The sequence below is a fragment of the Ascidiella aspersa genome, chromosome 4 (genome assembly GCF_963924565.1).
Source record: "Ascidiella aspersa chromosome 4, kaAscAspe10.2, whole genome shotgun sequence".
Taxonomy (NCBI): domain Eukaryota; kingdom Metazoa; phylum Chordata; class Ascidiacea; order Phlebobranchia; family Ascidiidae; genus Ascidiella; species Ascidiella aspersa.
Window position 1 is genome coordinate 8865991 of NC_139450.1, and position 22555 is coordinate 8888545.

The 22555-nt window shown below is 40.3% G+C and overlaps 2 protein-coding genes and 1 non-coding gene across 3 annotated transcripts; 1 reads left to right on the forward strand and 2 right to left on the reverse strand.

Annotated features, from left to right (window-relative positions):
• The first annotated feature begins 1708 nt into the window (after positions 1–1708).
• Trnan-guu (transfer RNA asparagine (anticodon GUU)) lies at positions 1709–1782 on the forward strand. The gene has a single exon. It is a non-coding gene; the product is annotated as a tRNA-Asn (tRNA).
• Positions 1783–6223: 4441 nt separating this feature from the next.
• On the reverse strand, positions 6224–17332 carry LOC146147022 (uncharacterized). Its single transcript, XM_083386386.1, has 12 exons — positions 16647–17332; positions 16342–16441; positions 16027–16083; positions 15777–15823; positions 15620–15671; positions 13034–13148; positions 11594–11897; positions 9278–9342; positions 8133–8277; positions 7238–7421; positions 6638–6778; positions 6224–6309 (listed from the first exon to the last, which is right to left on the reverse strand). Exons 1-12 carry the CDS (start codon positions 17201–17203, stop codon positions 6262–6264), a joined length of 1815 nt encoding a protein of 604 aa, XP_083242512.1. The 5' UTR covers positions 17204–17332; the 3' UTR covers positions 6224–6261.
• On the reverse strand, positions 17331–20192 carry LOC146147023 (iron-sulfur clusters transporter ABCB7, mitochondrial-like). Its single transcript, XM_083386385.1, has one exon. The coding sequence runs from the start codon at positions 20137–20139 to the stop codon at positions 18118–18120; it is 2022 nt and encodes a 673-aa protein (XP_083242511.1). The 5' UTR covers positions 20140–20192; the 3' UTR covers positions 17331–18117.
• Positions 20193–22555: the final 2363 nt, after the last annotated feature.

The following is a 22555-nucleotide window of genomic DNA, read 5'->3' on the forward strand; positions in this document are numbered from 1 at the left end:
TGATAGGCGAAGTGGTCATAGTTGGCGAGGGCCAGCACAATCTGGTAGCTGACGACCCTACTTTGGACCGCCAGCCTTTCTCTTCGACGCCTGACCAGGACAAAAGTGCGACTAAACTATCCAAGTCGACCACGACCGACATTGTAGTCACGGAAGTCAGGTCGCTTCGAGACTGCTTTGAACCTCTGACGCCCCCTCGCGGCAGCCATGACGTCACTTCGGAAGTCAACGAGAGTTCAAGGCTTAACTGCGAAGAGCCCGGCCCGGGTCCGCCGCAACTGGTCGAGAAGTTTCGCGCTCTAAACGAACGGGTTTCCCCGACCATAGGCAACGATAGCTGCTCACCGCAAACAAGTGTCCAGGACGACAGCTTCGGCGAGGGAAGGCTCTACATCGCAGAGGAGTCGTACGTGGAAGCAAAACGCGAGCCGATTACACCCGAGCCGCTCCCCCAAACCGAACCAAACCATTTTCCTGGTGATCGGACTTCGGTCGTCAAAGCTGTTCCATGCTACGACAGCGACCCGCTTCCTAAGGTAGCTCACGAGACGAAAGCCTGGCCCTCGAGGAAGCTGGACGACTCTGGCGACTACTTCCCTGGGAAGCACTTGAAGCCAGTCTTGAGCAGCGGCGCCAGTTCCCCGTGCAGCTTCGGCGCTTTCTCTATCGACGATCCCGTCGAGTTAAGCCTGGTGCCGAGACGGGCGTCTTGTAAAGCCAAGGTATATATATATATGCAGAGTGCGAGTAATATAGCAGTACGTGTTGCGGTTACGTTGTTACGCGATAAAAAAACAATCGTATGTTAGCGATTCCCGTTAGCCAACCAGCCCGTTAACGAACAAAATTTCCGAGTTACGGCACAAAGTATATTTCAGAATATCGACCCAATCCACTTTACTTCCAACTCTGTTAAATAAATAGAGTTAGCTCCACCAGGCAACATGTCAATAGATAGATATCGCTCTTCTGGTGTAAACGTAAACTGACGTTTTAAACGACAATGCGTTAGCCAGAATATTTACTAAAAAGTAAAAAATAAAAATAATATATATAGATAAATATAATACATTAACATTAACTAAAGTATGCTATAAGCTGTGACGCGACAGAGTCATTCGGTGCAGAACCGTCGGACAACGAACGTTTAACAGTCATGGCTTTAGCTACAACGACGAGTAGATATAGCCGTAACGTACAAGTTGTTTTTGTTCACGGTGTTACGATGTTGGGTAATCTTGAGTAATTTAATGAACCGTCTTTTGTAATAGTGCGGTATATGCTGTCGAAACATCGGTTTATACTTCGTTTACACCAGAAGAGCGATGTCTATCAGTTAAATAAATTGCAATAATAAGTTTGTTATTAAAGTTCCTCCATTTAACCTAGTATGCCAACAGAGTATATTTCGCGCGCTCTTTATTTTACGTAGTCAAATATTTAAATAAAATTGTATGCATTTTGTTCAAAACTGCGGTTTCAATACTTGCTGTTCTGGTTTAGTTACACTTTGCCTTTTGTTTTTTACTGTGCTGAAAGTTACTTGAGCTCGAAATTACAAACCTAATATTGCAATCGGTCGGTGTAGCGGCAATTAGCGGCAAAAAATGATATCTTTGGGACTCGCGTCATTTTAGTAGACGGTGTTTGCCCTTGGGCGACATTGTTCATGAGACAAAGTTGCTAATTGCTTGGCTGTGGGTCGTCCGTCTCTGTGGCGCAATCGGTTAGCGCGTTCGGCTGTTAACCGAAAGGTTGGTGGTTCGAGCCCACCCAGGGACGTCTATTTTGTTGTTTAAATGTTTGAAACTGAAAGTTCGCCTAAACAAGTTATTACGCCATGGCAAAATAGTGGAATCGTTTCTGAAGTTTTACTAAGCCTGAAAATGTCGAACCTTATGTTTCAGAAGCGCACATTGTTGCATAAAAATGCATATCTTAAATGGGCTTGGGCGAATTCGATAAACATTAATAACACAAAACAGAACTTGCTTACTGATTCACTTCTTCCAAATATTTAAAAATGGTCGTCGGTTTAAATAAGAAAGACAAACGTGTTTTTACCGCTGGTCTTCTTAGCCCTTTAATGCGTTTTATTGTTAAGTTTACACTTACAAACGTCATTGAGCGAAATAGTGAGAAGTTTGTTTTCTACGCTAATCTTTGTATGAAAATTTTTAAAGGAGCGGATTCAAGAACAGCTATGCCTGGAGTCGAGCAGAGGGAGGATCGCGGCAACGCATAACTTTACAGTTCACAGACACACGCATTCATGCTCGCCCGTGGCGGTCAGAACGGTTGGTGTAATCGTGCTACTTTCAATGAACCTAACGGAATATTTCCTCGGGCCGTATATGGAAGTCCTACATATTCGTTTTTTCCTCTAAACGCGATATTCTACACTTTAGGGTTAGGCGAAACGCAGCCTATACAGCATACAAGTCCTTTGATCCAATACAAAGTGACGGAAATACTATTGGCCAAATCAGAAAAACTAATCAAATTGAAACCTGCAAATGTAATGTTCTGTACGTTTCAAAATAGCAAATAACCACGTTTACATGTTAATTACGTGCTTGATGGGCATTGATACCGCCTTATAATGTTGTAGATACTTCAACTTGGTATCGGATATCGACTCTGATCCGATATTATCGGACAGCTCTATCTATTATTGTCTTTGAATGCAATCAAATCGGTTGGCTTAATTGACATAAACGGTGTTCCAGCTTTAATTGGTTAGTAATGCATTCAAAATTATTTTTTTTAATTTAGAGAAACTCGCTAAAACCGCCAACAAAAGATTCTGGTCAGCGCGAGGTGAAACTCTCATCCAGTGACGACGAAGAGCTTCCTCCACTGCCATGGAAAATAACCAGACCGTGATGTCAATCTTCAATCTTCGTCACGCTTTTTATGCAGTTCCTGCGACTGTCATCGAACGCCGGTGTTTCCTCGCCTTTTGTATCACATTTATTTATAGTTTGCACTATACTATAACACTTCTATTTTCTTGTATCAGCTGTAGGCCTATCTTATGTTCCAGAAACAAATAGCCATTGTATACTTTTTACTGATAAAATTATTATAAAAATGTTTTGGTTAGTTTAAAGAATGTGACTGAGCACTTATTTTAAACCATTAAGAGGCGCTAACGCAAACGTTAGTTTGATTTTTACGGACACGCAAAAACGGCCTCCAACGTAAGAAAAAAACCGTAACCCAGTTGAAATTAAAATTGCCTACTATAAAACCACTGCAATAAAATACTTTGCGAACTCTGCCTAATTGACACATAGACCCACTGACCGAGTATCAAGCTATCTCATTTATATAATAAGGTCATATAAACTTATAAAGAAAGGTTTTTGTATAATTTGCTTTTGCAGTAAATGGGAAGCAAATCAGGACCCTCTTTTTCAATCTCATAATACGGTAAATAAGTCACGTTTGTGACGGCAGTGTCAATTTACAAAGTTGGTCGCGGTTCCCACAAATCTGTTTGGGGTTTATTACATGGGGAGTCTGCCTAAGAAGATGTATAAGTGAGAATCGCCTATAAAATGAACCTGGTTTCACTGAAAAAGCAACCACAGCATATATTTACACGCACAAAGTGGAACAACTATCATTTTGCGCAGTCCTAGTTCCTCCTTTTCGCAAGTACTAGAAACAGGCAACAGCACAGCTACTGTGTTCGGATTGATGACACTGCATTACGCACGTACTTCACAGGAGGGAAGTAGGTTGTTGGATATATTTGCACGCTTAAACCACAGAGGGACGCGGGGATCTCACACCACGGGCACACGAACCAACGCTGAAAGCGGATATGGAAAACAGCCAGACACACACGAGCAGAGCTTACAGTGACGGCGGAAAGAAAAGAAAACACGCGTGACATCGAAACTCTAAACACCCGGAGACTACGACGTGTGGTTTATGGATGGAGCCTTTAATGAACTTGCAGAAAACGATCAACGAACGAAAATATCACAAAGACGTCAAAGTTGCGAAAAGTAAAGGTTGGAAGCTGCAGTTTCGCTAAGACAGGCGAGAGGTTATAATAGAAGCTTGCGTTTCTGTATTTCGGGTCCTGTCATTGAACTTTTTCATTTTTTTTCCTCGAAACATGGCAACAAACCTTTGCGTTTACCCGACACGCCGATGAAAGCAAATGCCAGTCGATCAGTATGCAACCAACTGGATATATGCAAGTCAATATACGTGCAAATCAACAAGCACTATTTACGATTTCGGTTCTTCATGTAAGATATTAGTTCGAGAGTGACGACTGGAAGAATAGCAGTCATACTTTTAAATAAACGCTCTGGCCAAACAAACTCAACGAAAGTTTTGCAAACGCAGGGAAAATATCGCAAACATTTCATCGCATATCGCAAAAACACAACAAGCGAAATATATAACGATGTATATATAATATATATATATATATATATTTTGACACATAGAAAGAAAGAAAGATAAGATATGGAAAGAGATAGATGGAAGATATACAATACATATTTGGTAACACTTGTCAGTGGCGAACGATAAAATGATCAAGCATCCCGCAACTGGGTTAACTTAAAAGACCAAACATTTAAAAAAAAAGGAGAAATTATTTTTTTCGGCCAGGAGAGAGGGTTGCTACGTGGATTCTTGAACGAAGGGCGTCGATTTTAGGTCGAAAACACAGGCAACAGACAAGCCTGTTAGCTTTCGGGCGAGCAAAATGCTGTAACAGTGGGCATATCAAACACGAAAATCTGTTACGCCGAGCATATTAACGCTCCACCCAATACGTAATCAATTTTAAAATTAAGGCCTGTTTTGTAACAATTGCTTACACATAAGTCAGCAAAGAAATGCTATCAAATAATTTCGGCAAGGGCCAAAAAAATCGTGCCGAATGGCAACTCTGCTTTACTACTGAGCAGTTGGCTGAACAGTGACACAAGTTTCCAACTCGGCAAAATTAGCTAACAGCGACAAACAGTTTCAAACAACTACTGATATTGTATGTACTGTATTTTGTCACAGCGCATAACTGAAAATCGAAATACCAATTTAGCAACGTTATTCGCGAGCCGCACGATTTCTTTTACAACAAGCATCACAACAGACTAGAAATATTTAATCGTCGTCCAAAAACGCCGAAACTGTAAACAAAGAGAACACCGGGACCAAATAATGGCACCGAGGGGACAACAACTTCGGCCAACAGATTAACCGGCATAAGTTTATACATTTTATTAACAAGCCTGCTTGGCAGCATTCTTGGTGTTTTTTTACACGTTAAGGGTGCTATGTGGACTGAAGCGAACACGGAAACGTGTAGTGTAGCATGTTACATCCGATGCTAATCTCAGCGGCTGTATAGCTCGGTTTGACAAAGCTTTTACACAAAAGCCCGGTAAAACATTTTGCTCCGAGCCTCACTGTAAGTCCTCGACAAGATTGGATCGATAAGTTTAGCCCAGAGGCCTCGAAATGGCATTAATACGGCAGTGCGGGCGACAGCTTTGCCTGTCGAAAAATCGAAGCGAGGTATTTGAAGCGCGGTGTATGGTGTGTGGCGTAATAACACACGACGGCTGGTACGGATCGAAAACGCCCGTTTTTTCGTTTGGATAAAACAAACAGGTTGCCCTCTATTACATTTGACTATATGAGTGATACGCAGCCATATTGAAAATAAATTGCTCCGTCACTACCAGCGAACGTATTTCGATCCGACTTTTTTTCTCTTTTGGCAGATATTTTCGTTGGTTGGGTTGTGTATTCGATCGACAATCGAGGAAAATGATGTATTAGACAGATTTTGATAGTAAATGTTATTATACCCCAAATAATTTATTCAACTCGGAGTTGTTTAGGCATGTCTCCAGGCAATTAGTGCAATTTTTTTCCATTCTAGTAACCTAGCAGAACAGAAACTGTCCTTGCATAGGTTGACTATACAGAATGCATTATAAACCATAACCAGCATTCGTCGATAATATCGGACGTCCCTCAAAAGATTAATGACGTGCCGCCAAAGCTGAAATGGGTGCGATTGGGTATTTGCAACAAGGCTTTCTTTCCTTAAGCGTTTCGAGCTGCTGAAAACAGAAGAGCACCGAGACAAAAAAATGGCGGCCGATTGTTTCGGTGCTTCCGGGTCGGACGTGTGACAAGTGTGCTGCGATGTTCGAATTACGCGGCGACCGCAGCGTGGTTTGGGGCGTGTGCACCGAAGCGGAACTGTAGGCGATGACGTCACAGAGTGGCCGGTCCATTGAGTGCGTTTGGAGACGTAACTTCCGGCTGAGAAGTTTTAAGGTTCAAGTTTATGCAACTTTAAAATACGAACACGTATGAACGGTAAACTCTAAATTACCCATCCAACTTGTGAAGAGCGTACTTTGTAAAAAAAACAAATTATTTTGAGACATTGAACCGTATTACAAAAATAATCTTTAACAGCATGGCATTGTTGTTAAATAATTACTCTTCTTTACACCGCTGAAAAAAAATTAAGTGTTCAATAAATACAGTAGGAGTAGGATAATTTGGAAATACTAAAAAACATTTTGTTTGTCCAGGCAAATAATACAAAACAAGAATTTTTCTTTTTTCTATACAATTGTCTTACCACGGCCTTGGAGACCTTTTTGTGAAGCACAGGATTTTGACCTGGAGAGGTCAAAGGTTGAAGGTCACGGATGCCCTCTAGCGACGAGGATGAGCAAGTTGAACTGGCGGGGGACGCTGGGCGGATCAAGGGTTCGGGGTGCTGTGAGAAAGAAAAGGGACAGGGAGTTAACACCGAACATTGTGTAGATAAAAAGTGTTTAGAAACACTTAAGACATCCCTAAAGTGGTTAAGTGGTCCTCAAACTTGACCCTAAGTGGTTCTCAAACATTTTTAGCTTGCGGCACACAAAAAAAAATTAAATATTTCGCGGCACACTTTTAATAAAACAACAATATGGTAACTTTAGAATCGCTCTTAACACACGACAAACTATAAGTAAATGTGTCAAAATTATAAATTTGTAATGAATGCATGCGTATTTGAGTCTGAACTGCCTGCGTGTATGCCTACTGGTAATAAAAGTAAATTATTTTCCAAAATAACAAAAAGTTTTGCGGCACACTTGACTACCTCTCGAGGCACACAGTTTGGGAAGCACTGCCCTAAGACAACCTCTTCAGGTTGGGAACCCAAGGTTTAACAGGTGAAGGCGCTTACGTGTATGTGTATCCCATGTGTGACTTGGTGCGTGGTAAGGTGGTGATGGGGGTGGTGCTGGGGCCTGGGAATTCCCCCCAGGGGGCTGGGAAGGTGATGGGTCTGGAAGCCGCCGCCGCAGGGGTGATAGGGGGGACTTGGGGTGATGCTGGTGTCGGAGCTATCCATTGAACTAGACGACAGACTGAAGAAACAGAAAATACCGATAAGATTAAACCGAAGTAGATAGAAGTCGATAGCTATAGAATGCTAAAACGACGACGTCACAATATTTTACATTTTTTGTCCCCCAATCAAAGGCCCCTAGGGGTGCAGACTTTTAAACCTCTTACACGCAAGTACATACCACTCTACGTCATGTCTGGAAATGTGAAAGTTCTACGATGTATACTTTTTCTATAAAGCTCCGGACAAAAATCGGTCATAAAGTAATGTTGATCAATTACGCCATATGCAAAAATTGCATGTAAATGTTGGCATTTTTTTCAATTCCCGGTTCGTAAAATTATAGTTTGCCTAGGAACTGGCCCAAATATACAATTTTCAAAATTAAAGTTTGCTGCATTTTCGTATTTAAGGTTCAAGGCTGGAGGTCGTGACAATGCTATTTCGTTGCAAAAGAAAGGACAACAAATACCAATAGAAGAAGCGAGTTCAAAAACCTGAAAGCTTAGACCAGATTTGCCCGCTATCACAAACCAGGGCTTTGATTTTTTATAGCGTCTGGCAGAAGCCGGATGCGTTAACTGGCACAATTAGGATGACCTATAAATAAACGTCACGCCTACCGATGGTTCGGCGTGAAGTGAGGTCGAGAACAATCGTTCCGCCTACGAGTTTCAATTGACCATCAGTGCAACATTGCTTTTTCGCGACGAGCTTTAGGTTGTCTCACCTGAGGGATCGTTGGGCCAGAATTCGCTGCTGGAAGGGTGAGTTGACGGGGTGTGCTGCCGGGTCGGGGGGCACCGCAGGAACCCCGGGAACCCCCGCTGGGGCGAACGCTCGCTTCGGGGAGCTGCACTCGTTGTCAGAGTCACCTGTCAAATATTAAACATTTAATTTTGGTCGCCATATTTTGTTAACAATTGAGCGCTGTATAAGACTAAATTATTTGTTGAACTGCGAAAGTCAAAACAGTATTATTTTTTGAAGGAAAGACAAAATTTGACGTCGTCTGAACGCTGATGATTTTCATTGGCACGACAGAGCTCTGCAATATATTAAGCAATATAAGAATCTCAAACGCTGTCGAGTTTTTACATAGCTGCAATACCTATACTGTTTCCTACCGAACCGAGAATTCTAAGTGATTTTATGACTTATTTTCTGCGCAAAGCAGTAAAACAGGGCATTGTTGTTCGAATTGGTAATTTTTTGGTACGCACGTCATCTGCGCAACTTAAATTCAACAGAGCTGATGAACCAACACAGTTCGGTGTTTGGCGTGAAAACCTAGCCTCGGGTGACGAAACGGCGGTTGGCGAACAGGCCGGGTCGGAGAAAACACGAAGGAGATACTACTCGGAATTCTTGAACAGAACTCAGCGCCACACTTCAATTCCATGCAACAGACAAGTAATTCTGCTGCGCTTGCGTCATAGGCAGCCGACCGTGAACCCAAAGCAAGAATGGCAGTATACACTGAAGTTCGACCGAACAACAACTACAACTCTACGCCGGGTATCAGGCCAAATTGCCAGAGTTCGTTTGATTTTTAGGAAATTGCTTTCACGGTCGGCTCTATACGGCGCTTCTTAATCTCATTTGACAGCAAAATTGGTTTAAAAGGCAAAAGCATTGAGTACGGCGGGTTTAAAGTTACTCGCAAGCTGATTTTGATCCACGTTATTGAGGGTTCACAACCGAAGCAAAATTTCTCGAAAACCGTTGATTCAGAGACACTTTAAGCGAATTGAAAAATAAAAGTTAGGCGAATGCCACAACCTTCCTAAAGTTCTTCGTCGACAAGTCATGCTCGCCTGGCCTAGGACGCAAACAAGCACGCACAAAGAGCAAATCCGGTCAAAACACACTTACATTTCCTTTTGATGGCGCCCAACGCGCTCGGTCGCATAATGCAGGGGCTCTGACTCCGTCTGCGCCTGAAAACATACAACGGAGTGTGTTGTTACAGTCTGTACTTGACATATACAAAGACGACCACTTGTGCCCACTTTTCTGTTCGTAAAACTGAACTAAAGCAAAGTAAGTAATATGAAGATGTTTGTTAAAGAGGCCATAGAAACTGTTAAGTAAAAATCTATTAGAGGACGAAAATTAAATAGGAGCGTTCGAATGCCCAACGCGGAAAAATATTCTTTTTAGTACAAAACTTTTTTTTCCGCGCTTCAAAACATATACGAGTTGAATTCAATAATGCAAAAACATACGATTTAGACACAGCGGAGGTTTTGACAAAGTGGTTAAAAAGTAAAATATGGAATAATTTCCTTACTCCGCCTATTTCTACGCGGTTACGCTGTTTGATTCAAAGGGCAGGGATTGTACAACACTACAAAACTTTTTTCCGTCCATTGCTAACCATGACAAGACTGATTAGCAAAACTAGCTTATTACGCGGTGAGATAATGAGAAAAGTATAGAAAAACGTGAAACGAAATGGCGAAAATGAATGTGAAACGCACATTGAATAACTGTATGATTAAAACTAAACGTCGCTGAGAGCAGATTTAAGTCTAGACCAAAAAGGTCTTTACTAACTTGCCGAAGACGTTCCATATTTGAAAACTCAAAGACGTGGCCATTTTCGACAAAGCCCTTTAGTAAAAGATTGTAATAAACGTTTACTGTGGTTTAAATTAACGATATGAGCTCATAACTAGCATAGGTTTAGGGGTAGTTTAAGTTTATTCGGGTTTAAAGTTTTACACTTTGTGGGAGGCGAAGTGGTAACTTCGCATACGTGCTTTAGGTCACTGGGCTGCGTTACTTATTCACAACCTTTCGATAATAAGTTGGAACAAACAAGCAAACAAACTTTGCTCGCTTTATCGTTAACGCGGTTCTGGAAGTTTGAACATTGTTTAACACCCAAAGTTTGTTCAACTGTCTTAAAAAAACTTTGCCCAAAACCAGGTCTGGTGGTAATTACTCGGTGAGATGTACCTTTAATTCATGTAAATTCAAAATAGTTAAAAATAATATACAGTTCACTGCACATTTCGTTTCTATACGTTATTCCTCGGTGGATATTATGTTTTGTCAAATCTAGATTGGTAACATTACGCCCTTACGAGCGCCATGGGAATTATTAAACCTCGCATTACATACGGTCGAATTAAATCGTGCAGCATGATTGGTCAAGACGCCATGAAATGAGTCACACAATTCCAAGTCGAGATTTAGGACATGGAGAAACGTTTAAATGGCAAGTGTTTTACCGCAAACGACTGAAATGAACCATGGTTAAAAAATACCCTGCAAGAAAACTTTTGGTATCTGCTAAATGTAATGCTAAAACTAATAATCGACACAGAAAGCCTTAAACTACGATGAACCATCCAGTATTGCTACTAAAACGGCGTATACGATTCTTTATACATCACGATGTAGTGTCCCGAGTCTGTTAATAGAATGACTTGGTGATAAATAGGCACTATATAGTTACACACTTTCATGTTTTGTGAACACTTGAAAATCCACTAAGAGTGAATGACAGGCGCACATCCAGGATTTAAAACAACACTTGGCAGCTGACGTAATGGCGAAGAATCGCTTCGTTGCAAGCTGCTTCATAAGCACACAAAATAGGCCACCGGCACAACGCGTATAATAAACGAGGCCATTCAAATCCAATCACCATTTTTTACGGTTCAAATACAACTACTTCAGTGAGGCAATTGGGTAATATGGATTATTTGAAAGGGTTTAATGAATTGATTGACATTTTCTTACCAACCTCCTTAATGCTTTAACAGGTATCATAAGTGGTATTTTTACAGGTTTTTAAAAACAAACTTATATACAATAACGCCAAAAAGCGTCTGATATCTACGGATTAGCCAAACTGAACTGCCCGATGTGTCGTTCATATGTTTTTTTTACAAACAATATGTTTAACCCAACTAGTTTTGATCATGTTTATTTTATGAGATCAAGGAAACTAAGCTTAAGGTGCAATCTTTATTCAAAGGGAAAAAATAAGTTTAAAAAAAAAATTGTTTAGAGGTCTTGAAAATTTTGACCAATCTAAACTTTAAAATAATTATTTTTAAAATAATAAAATAATACTACAGCCACGTCTCACGGCCACCGTCTTTCCAAAGAAAAAAACAAAACAACGACGACAAACGAAATGACGTCACAACCAAGCAAGAACGGGCGAGTACTTACGTCACAAAGTTGCGTCTGGTCGGGCTCGGCGAGGGACTGCGACTCGTGGTGCGCGCCGCGAAGGAAACAGGGATCTGCATGGAGGGGGAGAAGCACTGCTTGCCGGGGCCGCACAGGGCGCGTGTAGGGGAGGGGGGCAGGGGCGACGAGCTGTACAGGCTCGGGGAGGGAGAAAAGGTGAGGGGAGACGGTATCCCCCCAGAGGAGGGGTGCTGGTGTAGGGGCGACGGCGTCGGACTGAGAGCGCCAGGGGCAGAATGCGGCGTATTGAAGTCGATGGCGCGCGTGTGGCTTGATTTTGCACCTGTTGAGCGTATTAGGAGAGAAATGAGCTTAGTTTTGCTTAAAGGAAAAAAAATAAATAAAGTATCAATTAATGAAATCCTTTTGTAATAATCTTGAAGATCGGTTATGTTTTTTTCGCAACTAGAGGACAACAGCCAGCTACATTTCTGCATTATAGTTTCTGCTTTCGTTCTTAGATGGACAGTTGTTTTTAATGATAGAATGTAAATTGGCTACTGAAGTTTTACCAACACGGCATTACGTTACCTTCGCGATTTTGTTAAATGTCGATTAGGGAAAACCATTTAACATGTCATGACACAGTTCCATGCACTTTTCATAAAGGTCTACGACACAGTTCCTGTTATGACACAGTTCCTGAGATGGACTTTTCATAAAGGTCTACATACAATGGTTAGGGACCTAACAGCGGTGTTCATTTGTCACTGGAAAGCTTGGACATCAGTTTACCAAGATCGACTATTGTCGCATACCATATGAGTTTTATCCACTGTAAATCATATTAAAAAATAACAATAATAATCAAATACGCGGTATAGACCAATCGTTAGCAAATAGTAAGAAACGGGAAAAAATGACACAATTGCATGACGTTTACTATGTTAAATATGGCATTTGTTGAGGCTAATCCTAAATTTAATTAATTTCTTTTCAGTAACATGGTAAATAGGTATAGATTGTCATTAAATTTAATATTTAGAAACTTGGTGGTACTATTTAATCCAAAGGTTTTCGGCACAAAACGCGTTCTGGCAACTTTTGGATCGCCAGACGCCCCGACTATTTGTTTGTGAGCCGTGCCAAACAAGATCGGCGGGCCCCTGTGTCGGTGAGCACAGTAGACAACGTTATATGAAATCAAAAAGATACAGGTAGCCGAATAAAAGCACCATTTTCAGATTTAAACGCAATAAAAATATTGGAAAATCGCCTAATAAAGTTTAACACGACGTAAATTATAAGAGCCAATCAGCAATTACATCAAACTTGACCCTTTCTCAACAGTTTACGTCAAAATAGAGTAATAAGCCCCGCTCAAATCACCCTCCATTTGTAGATACGAGCTGAACGAGTAATACCTCGACCAAGCATCTCCAATCTCGACGTTACCACAAAGGGGATAATCAGTCCTACCTGTGGTCGGAGCGGGAAATTGAGGCTTGAGTGGCAGTGAAGAGGGCGAGGCGTGGTTGCGAGGAGAGAAGCTCTGACCCAGGTAGCTGTCCAGGCTGGTGCGACGCTGTTCGCCCTGCAATCGCATGTAAAGAGATGTCGAAACATTGACAATGATTAAGAAACAACGATATTTTTCGAAAAATTCGCTAGTCAGGCCTCGTCGAATTATAATGGTGATGGTTGTTTGTAGTATTATAAGCAAAATTTCACCTAAAATCGTTTACCTGAGTGTTTTTTGTTTCAATGTGACGTTAAAATCTACTATGTAAATTATAGTTAATACATAAAAAAAAAATATAAAACTAAACATGCAATAATAATGTAGTAATGGTTGGAGCTTATTGCGGTGCTACTTTTTCGATGTGGCGATAAAACAGCAAATTCGATCATTTTTTACTTGGTTGTTTAAACACTACGCAAACATCACATGAAGGACGGATTTAGTCTATGCAGACCAGTTTAAATAATAATATCATGTTATTCGTTGATAAGGAATTTTACCATAGGGAATACGCCTATGACGCCTGTATATACGCAATATCAGATATACGACAATTATAACTGTTACTTATTAAATGGTTAGAAAACGGGTCCATTTGTAACGATTGTGGCGTGTGTGGGTTTATTATTCAATAAAGTTTGCATTTATATGTGGATGGCATAAGATCTAACACGAATAGATGATCTTGGTGACGGAAACGTTTAAAACGTACCACTGAGAAATGGAATGTATTTTCTAAACCTGAAGTCAGCAAACGTGTACGAAGGTGTGGGTAACGCGTCTGTTCGCGAGTTTCGTCACGCAGAGCACTTAAGTTTGTACAACACATCCCACATTCGCGCCGTTGCGCGACGTTTTAATCATACAGCGCAATTGCGCGATAACAATGACCAGATGCCGAGTGGCACAAAGGCGCGCCGTGGTAGAGTCGGCGTTTGGCCAAAGAAAGTCGCGCGGATTCCAATAAGGGCGTAACGGATAGCGTTTGGTATCGACAGTCCAAACCCCAATCGACCCAATTCGGGTCGAATATCCCTCCCGTTGAGTAACTGAACGTGCCAAGGCCCCCTGTGCTGGCTTGGCTGGGCTAGCAATGCGCTTCGATCGTAAATCTCTAAGGCAGCTCCTGGCAAACGGATCATCATTAAACCTGGCATGGCACAACAGGCGGCTGGCTTGCTAGCCCGCGCATTACCGTGTTAACAGCGCGCCTATGTGTGCGTGTGATCGCGGTTGTGCGCGCGAGCGTGTGTGTGTATGTGGGTGTGTGTTGCTGCCGATAACTGAGAGGCACAAAACGACAAAATTGCTTTGCCGAAGCGTTAAGTAGTTTGTTACACAGTCAACTGTACGAGCAGCGGGGGAACAACTAGCCCTTTAAAGCCCAAACCGTTAAGCCTGGCTATAACGGCGACGCAAGTTGGAAAGAGTGCATTTTCTGGATGGTTTCTCGTGTACACACACCCCCGGCTCGTCGCTTCGCTGCTCGCTGCCCAAGGCTGTAATGTATGGCGGGGAGAAAACAAACTTCGAAATGTCGAACTGGCAAAAATTGGCCGCAACCTTTATGACCGCCGGTATCAGAGAGTATCCAATCTCCTATACGCTTACTTTTGGAAACCAGTTACATCGCTAGTTCATTGAAAACTCTACACGCTTTGTAGTGCCTTTATTCCCAATCATTCCACGCCTAATAAATACATACCCGGTACTGGCGTAGCAGTTTAAAGACCTTTTGCCACCCATGGTAATATTCGCCATAGTTACACAAAAACAACTTTTAAACGCTTAACAAGAAGCTGACCACTGAACCGACTCAAAAGTGCTGACGTTAGCCTGTCGGCAGCGAGTCGTTTTCGCTTGGTCACGGTTGTTGATCAAAAACTTGCTCTATCATCAGCGACGGGCACATTTATAGGCGGGCTGGTAATTGTCAGCTTGAAATTGACCAACGCTGACGCTTTTTCGTGAAAATTGCCGCCCGGCGATTTCAGATCGAGATTACAGGCGCTGCGGTTTCATATTGATATTTTTGAAAACGCCTACGCGGGCATAATAATAAGCATAAGCAAGTTTACCGAATGATGGTCCCCGCAGCAGGCGAGATTCAGTCACCGTTGAACGGAAACCGGACGGATTTGTTAAACTTTAAAGATTCGACTGAAACACCGTGTGTCCAATGTAAAGCAGTTAATCCCGCAATTCAACTCCCGCGCTATTCGGCGATTCCGGCTCATAGTTAATGGCCTAGCATGAGTGCGTGTTTGATCAGGCCAACAAGGTTGTTGTCTATTCAAACACCACGCTGGCGCCACTGCAAGCACATTTACCACCGTCTCAAAGTTATAATGCGCCTTTCAAAGGCTAAACGTAATAAACTATTTTTTGCCTTCAGTATGTGAATCGAAAAAGTAGTGAAAAACAAATATGAAAACTGACAAATTAAACCTACCTGTAGTGCAGGAGCAATTATTACATTTTAATCTATCATTCTAAGCGAAACCAGCATACTAAAGGGGTATAGGTTTATGACTTTTACTCACCAATGTTAAATCGCTGCAGTTTGACGAAATTTGAATTGTAGCTTGCACCTCTCTAAAAACAGATTTGATTTTAAGTAAAAAAAGCCAAAAAAATAAATAAATAAAAGCCAAATCCAAATCTTTTTTTTAAATGCTGTTAAAAAAACAGTTCACAAACCTTTCATGTTCAGTTTCTTTGTTCTGGATACCTTCGAGACTTTCCTCCTAAAAAATCACAGATCATGAGTACAGCAAAACAGCATATAAATTTAGATAAGACAAGAATTTATGGACCAATAATGAAAATTGTTAAAGAAAAAATACTCAAAATGCGGAAAATCATTCAAGTAAAAACAAAAAATAAAGTTACAAGCTTTGTACACTTGTCAAGTGCATTAACTACAGGGATAGTTAGAATGTGGATTTACCTTCTTTAGCTGGTGCAAACGCAGCCTGGAACTTGGCCTAGAACCTGAAGCAGGAGACTGCAAAATATTGTTGAATTATTAATGCTTCTTTTAACTAAAATTGAAAGATGAAGAAATATATTTATACTGGAAAAACAAACACAGGTATATAATACCCCTGTATATAATATATGTGGCAGAAATAAAAGCATGAAACCACTTAATGGCATCCTACAACTGGATAGCAGTGACAACTAGACAGGTTGTTTTTAAGAAGCTATAAATACTGATATCTGTTTAGATGATTTTAATATGTGACATTATGTGGAGCCTTACAGCATTAAGTGAAACTATAGTGGCACTGAACCTCCTCATTCGACCAGACTTTACAGTTGCAAGTCGATTCGCCGACCAGGAAGCTGACATTTCCTCAATTCTGAAACAAATACCCAATTTGGACACCAATTAAAACTGTTTTTCAAACGAAAACTAGAGCAAAGTTTTACCACACATATTCAAAAAATGTTAAAGGCAATACATCTAGTTTAAAGCATTTTTTATGGAAATACCAGTGACTAAATATTTTAATTTTTTAATATTGTTAACATGAAACTTAGCAAAAGGTAATAAGCACCACTTACTCAAGGTCAGTTAGAAGTGGGGCACTGTTGCATCTCTTTAGTATGTTACTTTCCCTTTCGATTGAATTTAGCTCGTTTGGGGCTTGGAACAGAAAGTTTCTAGTGAAGGCTGATGAAGGAGACTTTGCAGAAAACACAAGCGACCGGCGCGAGTCGCCAACACTATTTTTCTGCTGCTCTTGGCAACCTGAACTCAGCTTTTTCGCCTTTACACCGTTTTCATGTGAGTTCCGCTGTCGCAGCAGCGCATGGCTTGGGCAAGAAAGAGGAACTTTTATTGGCTGAGGTGACCTGATGGACCAGGCTGAATTTTCTGACGAGCTTCTATTGTGATTTCCACTATTAATAAAAGTAAAAACTCTGTCCTTGTCAGCCACTGGGGTTTTACTTCCACCAGAAACACCATTGCTAGACCAGAGTATCCGAGTGCTGTTTCCATTCAGTTTCTCTTCATTTGGTTTGCTGCTGATAGCAGCAGAATCCTTTTTCAAACAATTCGTCGTAGGCTTTGGATTGGCTGAAGCTACTTCTTCCACATCCATTGCTTCCGATGCCATGTTTCAAATGGCACAAAAAATATTTGTCTCAATTTTACCTTTTTTCTATTGACCGACTGTGTAACAAAAAACAATACAAAATGCTGTATGATTAAAGAATTAAGGCAAAGTGTATCTTACAGTACTGAATAAAATATGACTTCCAATAAATAGAAAATTACATTTGCAATTTTGCATTAAACAATTTTAAAACTAGGCAATGTCTTATAAAAAATAAATATTTGCCAATTGTTGATGCATCACCATAAATAAATACTATTGTAGTACTATTTGTCTGTAATAAAATCTATATAATATGCAAAAAAACAACAAAAAGGCATCTAAAATGTTGAAAATATGCCGATATACAAATTTTTGTGAACTAAATCAGAAAATGTCATTATATTTAACTAAAAAAATTGGACTGAAATAAATAGTAATATAAACGATATGTAAACTATTGCATTCTAAAATCAAGAGGAAATTTCTGATCAACCTGTTAAACAAAATAAGGGTACCTAAAGCAAATGTTTAGTTTAAAAGGTTAACAACTGTTTCAAGTAGAACATGGATTTCAGTAAAAAAAACTGACCCTCAAGGCTAATAAGCATTATTTTCATAGCACTGCTAAATATACAACTAAGCAGTGTTAAGTGTCAATTATAATATTATTATGACATAACAATCATACTTTGCTAATAATTTGTATATCAGTAGACCGCGAGCCAGGTAAGTAATAATCTGTGGAATTACCTAAAATAGGCTTGCATAGAAAGTATAGAGGCAGTATTTTGGAAAATAAATTGGCCTAAGCACATTAAATAAAAAAAATTTTTGGATCAAAAACCCTTTTAAAGTCCTAATGTGTTGTAGTGTTATAAATCCACAAACAGTTCATTGGTTAAAAAAATATATCTAAGTACAAAGAATACCATTTAAGGAGATTCACAATTATCTAGCACACCCTTATGTTGGCTAGACCATAGCTGGTGATAGAGGGAATTTTGATTGGCCAAAAGCTGCAAATGGTTTCCCTCTTCAATAACTTTTCCATTGTCCAGAACAAGAATCTTGTCGCAGTCCATCACAGTGGATAGACGGTGGGCAATAAACACAGAGGTTTTGTCTTTTGAAATACGTTGCACAGCCGCCAAGATGTTTTCCTCAGTAATTGAATCTAGCGAAGAGGTGGCTTCATCATAAATGAGAATGGTCGGATCTTTGAGAATAGCCCTGGCAATCGCCACCCTTTGTTTTTCACCACCGGACAGCTTCAGACCCCTTTCACCTACTTGAGTGTCATAACCCTGGGGCATTTTTATTACAGCCTCGTGAATGTCGGCCATTCTTGCCGCCTCAAAAACTTCTTCTTGTGTAGCATTTAGGTTTCCATAGGCGATGTTGTGATAAATAGTGTCGTGGAATAACACAGTTTCTTGTGGCACAATGCTGATAGCTTTCCGGACACTCTGAATGTCCTGATCTTTGATGTTTTGTCCACCAAGTGTAATGCTGCCTTGGTCGGGATCATAAAAGCGATACAGCAGGCGAACAATCGTTGACTTACCACTGCCACTTCCCCCCACAATTCCAATTTTCTGTCCCGGTTGAACTTCAAAACTCAAATTATTGAGAATATTTTTTTCCGGAGTGTAGCCAAATGTCAAATTTTCAATTTTGATTGAGGCTTGGTCTTTGGATAAGACCAGCTTGGGGGCTTCATCTGGCAGCGCCAAGTCTTGCTTGGTGTTCATTAAACTAAGCATTGACTGCATGTCAATCATAGCTTGGCGCATGTCTCGATAAACAGAACCCAAAAAGTTAAGTGGCACAGATAGCTGAAACAAAAGTCCATTGACCAACACAAGGTGACCAACAGTTAAATTACCCTCCTGAATACCCTTTGCAGCAAGTAACATAATTGCAGTTAGGCCACATGTAAAAATGGCTTGCTGACCAAAGTTAAGCAAAGCAAGGGACATGTTGGTTTTTAGGTTTGCTGATTCATAGTCTGCCAAAACCTTGTCATATCTTTCTACTTCGTAGGCTTCATTGTTAAAATACTTCACAGTTTCGTAGTTTATCAATGAATCAACAGCAATTGTTCCTATTTTGCCGTCTGCTTTATTCATTTGCTGTCTGTACTTTGTCCTCCAAGCCGTAATGGCAAATGTCCAAGTTGCATAAGATGCTAATGTCATTAAAGTGATCAAAGCGAAGTCACCGCCACACTTATACCAAAGCAAAGAACTGACCATTGTTACTTCAACTGCTGTGGGCACAATGTTGAAAACAAGGGCTCTCAAAACAAAGTTTATTCCCCTGGTACCTCGATCTATAGCCTTTGACAAAGCACCAGTTTGTCGAGACAAGTGAAACTTTAAATCAAGATCATGTAAGTGGGCAAATAGTCTTCTCGCTATATTTCTGATGGACCTTTGGGCAACTTTGGCAAATACTGCATCCCTTAACTCACCAAACAGTGCTGAACTTGCTCTTGCAGCTCCATAGCCCAAAATAATCATCATTCCTGTGGTCAGGGCCATGCCTTCAGGCGTATCGATGTTAATGCCAGCTGTACCATATGCATCTACAACACGTTTAAACAAGAATGGCACTTGTACATTGAGTACTTTGGCACCAACCAGTAAGGATAATGAAAGGGCAACCCTTCTTCTGACTGAGGGGTTGTTTCTTGGCCAAACATATGATCGCATAAACAGCAGTAACCTTTTAGTTCCTACCTCTTGGTGTTCAAGTCCCAGGTCATTTTCTTTTCCTGTTATCATGGAGTGCATTGCGACTTTATCAAAACTTGTCAGGCTTATATTTTGTCTTTGCAGGTTGTGATGTTGATATTCGTTGGCAAACGGGTACTTCCATGATGCTGGAAGAATATGCTGGGTTTTTCTGGTAATATGAAAGCACTGTCGACATGTTTGCAACCGAGATAACATGTTTATTCAACACAAATCAAATTATTTTTGGCAATTAATATGCATTGCTGAAATGATCCTAGTAAAATATGAAAATAGTCATTACTAATAGGTAACATAAAAAAACTCTTATAACAAAAAAAAACTCGACGCTGGTCTACAATCCTAATACATTTTTGTCCAGGTGTTAATATTGCTAGCATTATTTTGGGTATCGTTTGAATTTGGTTTTGAATGAGTAAAGTATTACGTTATATTTAATCTCTTGCATATTTATTTCTTTCTTACTATTTAAATTTGACAACAACTCGTTTCGTAACTGTAAAACAAAGTTAAAGCAGCTCACATACTGGTCATAATAATCAACTGTTTCGGGCTACAGCGCAATAGCTTGTGCAGTGCACGACTGGCGTAAGCGGCCTACCTGTTGAGCTGAGCAGCTTTACCATTTAAACAAACTGTATAGCTGGGAGTTTAGAGTAATAAGTTTTCCGAAAGAGTAAATTTAATTCTGAAAAAAATGTTTTGCTATCAGTTTTCATCTACTGCGAAGGGTGCGAAGTGTCGAAGACTTTTTTAGAGGAGCAACTGCATAAAAAACGTCAACAATCAACATACTGCAAACTTTGTGGGTGTTTTCAACCGTTAATTGATTAAAATAAGAATTACATGTGGTTATTACGTTGTGTGATCCCTAAACTATAATGCTGGTTTCGTTCAATATTAAATATTTAAAGTATAATTTTAATTTATTTTAAAGCTTAAACAACTGGAAAGGTATTTAATAATATTAGTCGGTCATGAATGAGCTAGGTTGCAATATCTTTGCCCTTATGACGTACGAAATACCACAAATTTACCTTGTATATTTTAACAGAGGGACTTGACCAGGGCTGCCACTCCTTGGGATTTTAGCCTAGACCTGGGGATCTGGGGATATCTGTTCCATATCTTGGGAATTTTAATTCATTAGCAGGTTGAAATTACAAATATTTTTTTGCTTGTATTTAAGGACTCATTTCCTAATAGGAATAAGGAAGAAGCTATTTTCCTGGCTCGTGGGTGTACGCGTCGCATACATTCCTCATGTGACGTAACAATGCTAATTCTTGCTTGTTAGACGAAACTGTTCATTTACTCTAGCTTGTGTGACGGCGTTAATGCAACAGACCCAATCGACAATAATAATAGGAGCTATTAAGGAAGGCGTCGGTAAACTAAAACCGGGATCTGGCCCGCAAATGTAATTCATCCGTCCGCCGCCTATTTGACAAACTATGGACACGAGTAAATTTTACTTTTTGACTATTTTAACTATACGTTAGTGCAGTGTTTCTCAACCTATTTTACTTGGGGGCGCACGTAGAGACATATGAAAACCTGGCGGCGCACCTTACGAGCGAAGCAAGGGCGAACTTTTGGAGGTGTACCGGTATTTGTTTTAAATTGGTGTCAATTTTCATTATATAGGCTTTATAATTGCAAATCTTTGAAGGATCTCCAGCCTTGAGACCAAAATTGGAACAACATTAACTTCGGAAAAAAATACAGTTAAGAATAAGGCGTAAATAGGACTAATACCTTATAATCGTAATAAACCTAATTGGCAAAAATATTGCCTATACCACCTTTTATCTAACCCCAAACCCCACCCATAACTATCACTAACTTCCCTGATATTTTCAACCCTAACCCAATTGAAGCCAAAACAAGGGAAAAAATCCGGGACCAAAATAGCGGCGCCCAAATGGCGACAACAAACGGCCAATGCCAGACAAGTGGCCCCCAAATGTCCCATACCCTTTCCCTACAGTCTTAGCATTTTGTCTATTTTAGTCTTATTCAGACTAATTTTGGACTTATTTTGACATGTTTAGGCCTTATCTAGACTATTTTAGATCTTATTCTGTCGTGATTACTGCGAATTTGGCGTTATGATGTCGGTGGTCTTAATCTTATGGTGTTATAGATTATCTAATTAAGATATTGCTAATTTGTAGGTCTTGTTACGTTTTCTACCTGGAAGTACTGTGAAATCAATGAGCTAAGCTTAATGGGAAAGTAAAATATATTTATATATATATGTTAGACATATTAATTTTTCTTCTTTTTGCTCGCGGCGCACCTGGTAGCCTTCCGCGGCGCACAGGTTGAGAAGCGCTGCGTTAGTGCATAAAAGTGTCGCGCTTCGCGCGAATGATCTTTGTGCATTTGGTTTGTTTATGCTTTGGGCTGTCTTTTTAAACGGCTGAGTGGAAGGCTGACAATTGCGTTGCTGACAAACTAAAAACGGATTAAAAAATATCAACATTTTCCTATTTTTGGCAATGTAATAAAAAACTTACAAGAAATTTATAAAAAATACCGGTATACCTAAAAAAATCAAGCTCGCTTCGCTAGAGGTAAAGTTATCGCGTTTCTTCGAAGTAAGTTTTTA

Bases quoted from the DNA above. Each gene is read 5' to 3' on its own strand.
- LOC146147022 (XM_083386386.1), bottom strand. From the start codon at position 17,203: ATGGCATCGGAAGCAATGGATGTGGAAGAAGTAGCTTCAGCCAATCCA. The intron at 8,278-9,277 runs GTAAGTGTGTTT...AATATTTGACAG, and splicing joins GGGCGCCATCAAAAGGAAAT to GTGACTCTGACAACGAGTGC. The intron at 7,422-8,132 runs GTGAGACAACCT...CTGTTTCTTCAG, and splicing joins CTGGCCCAACGATCCCTCAG to TCTGTCGTCTAGTTCAATGG.
- LOC146147023 (XM_083386385.1), bottom strand. From the start codon at position 20,139: ATGTTATCTCGGTTGCAAACATGTCGACAGTGCTTTCATATTACCAGA.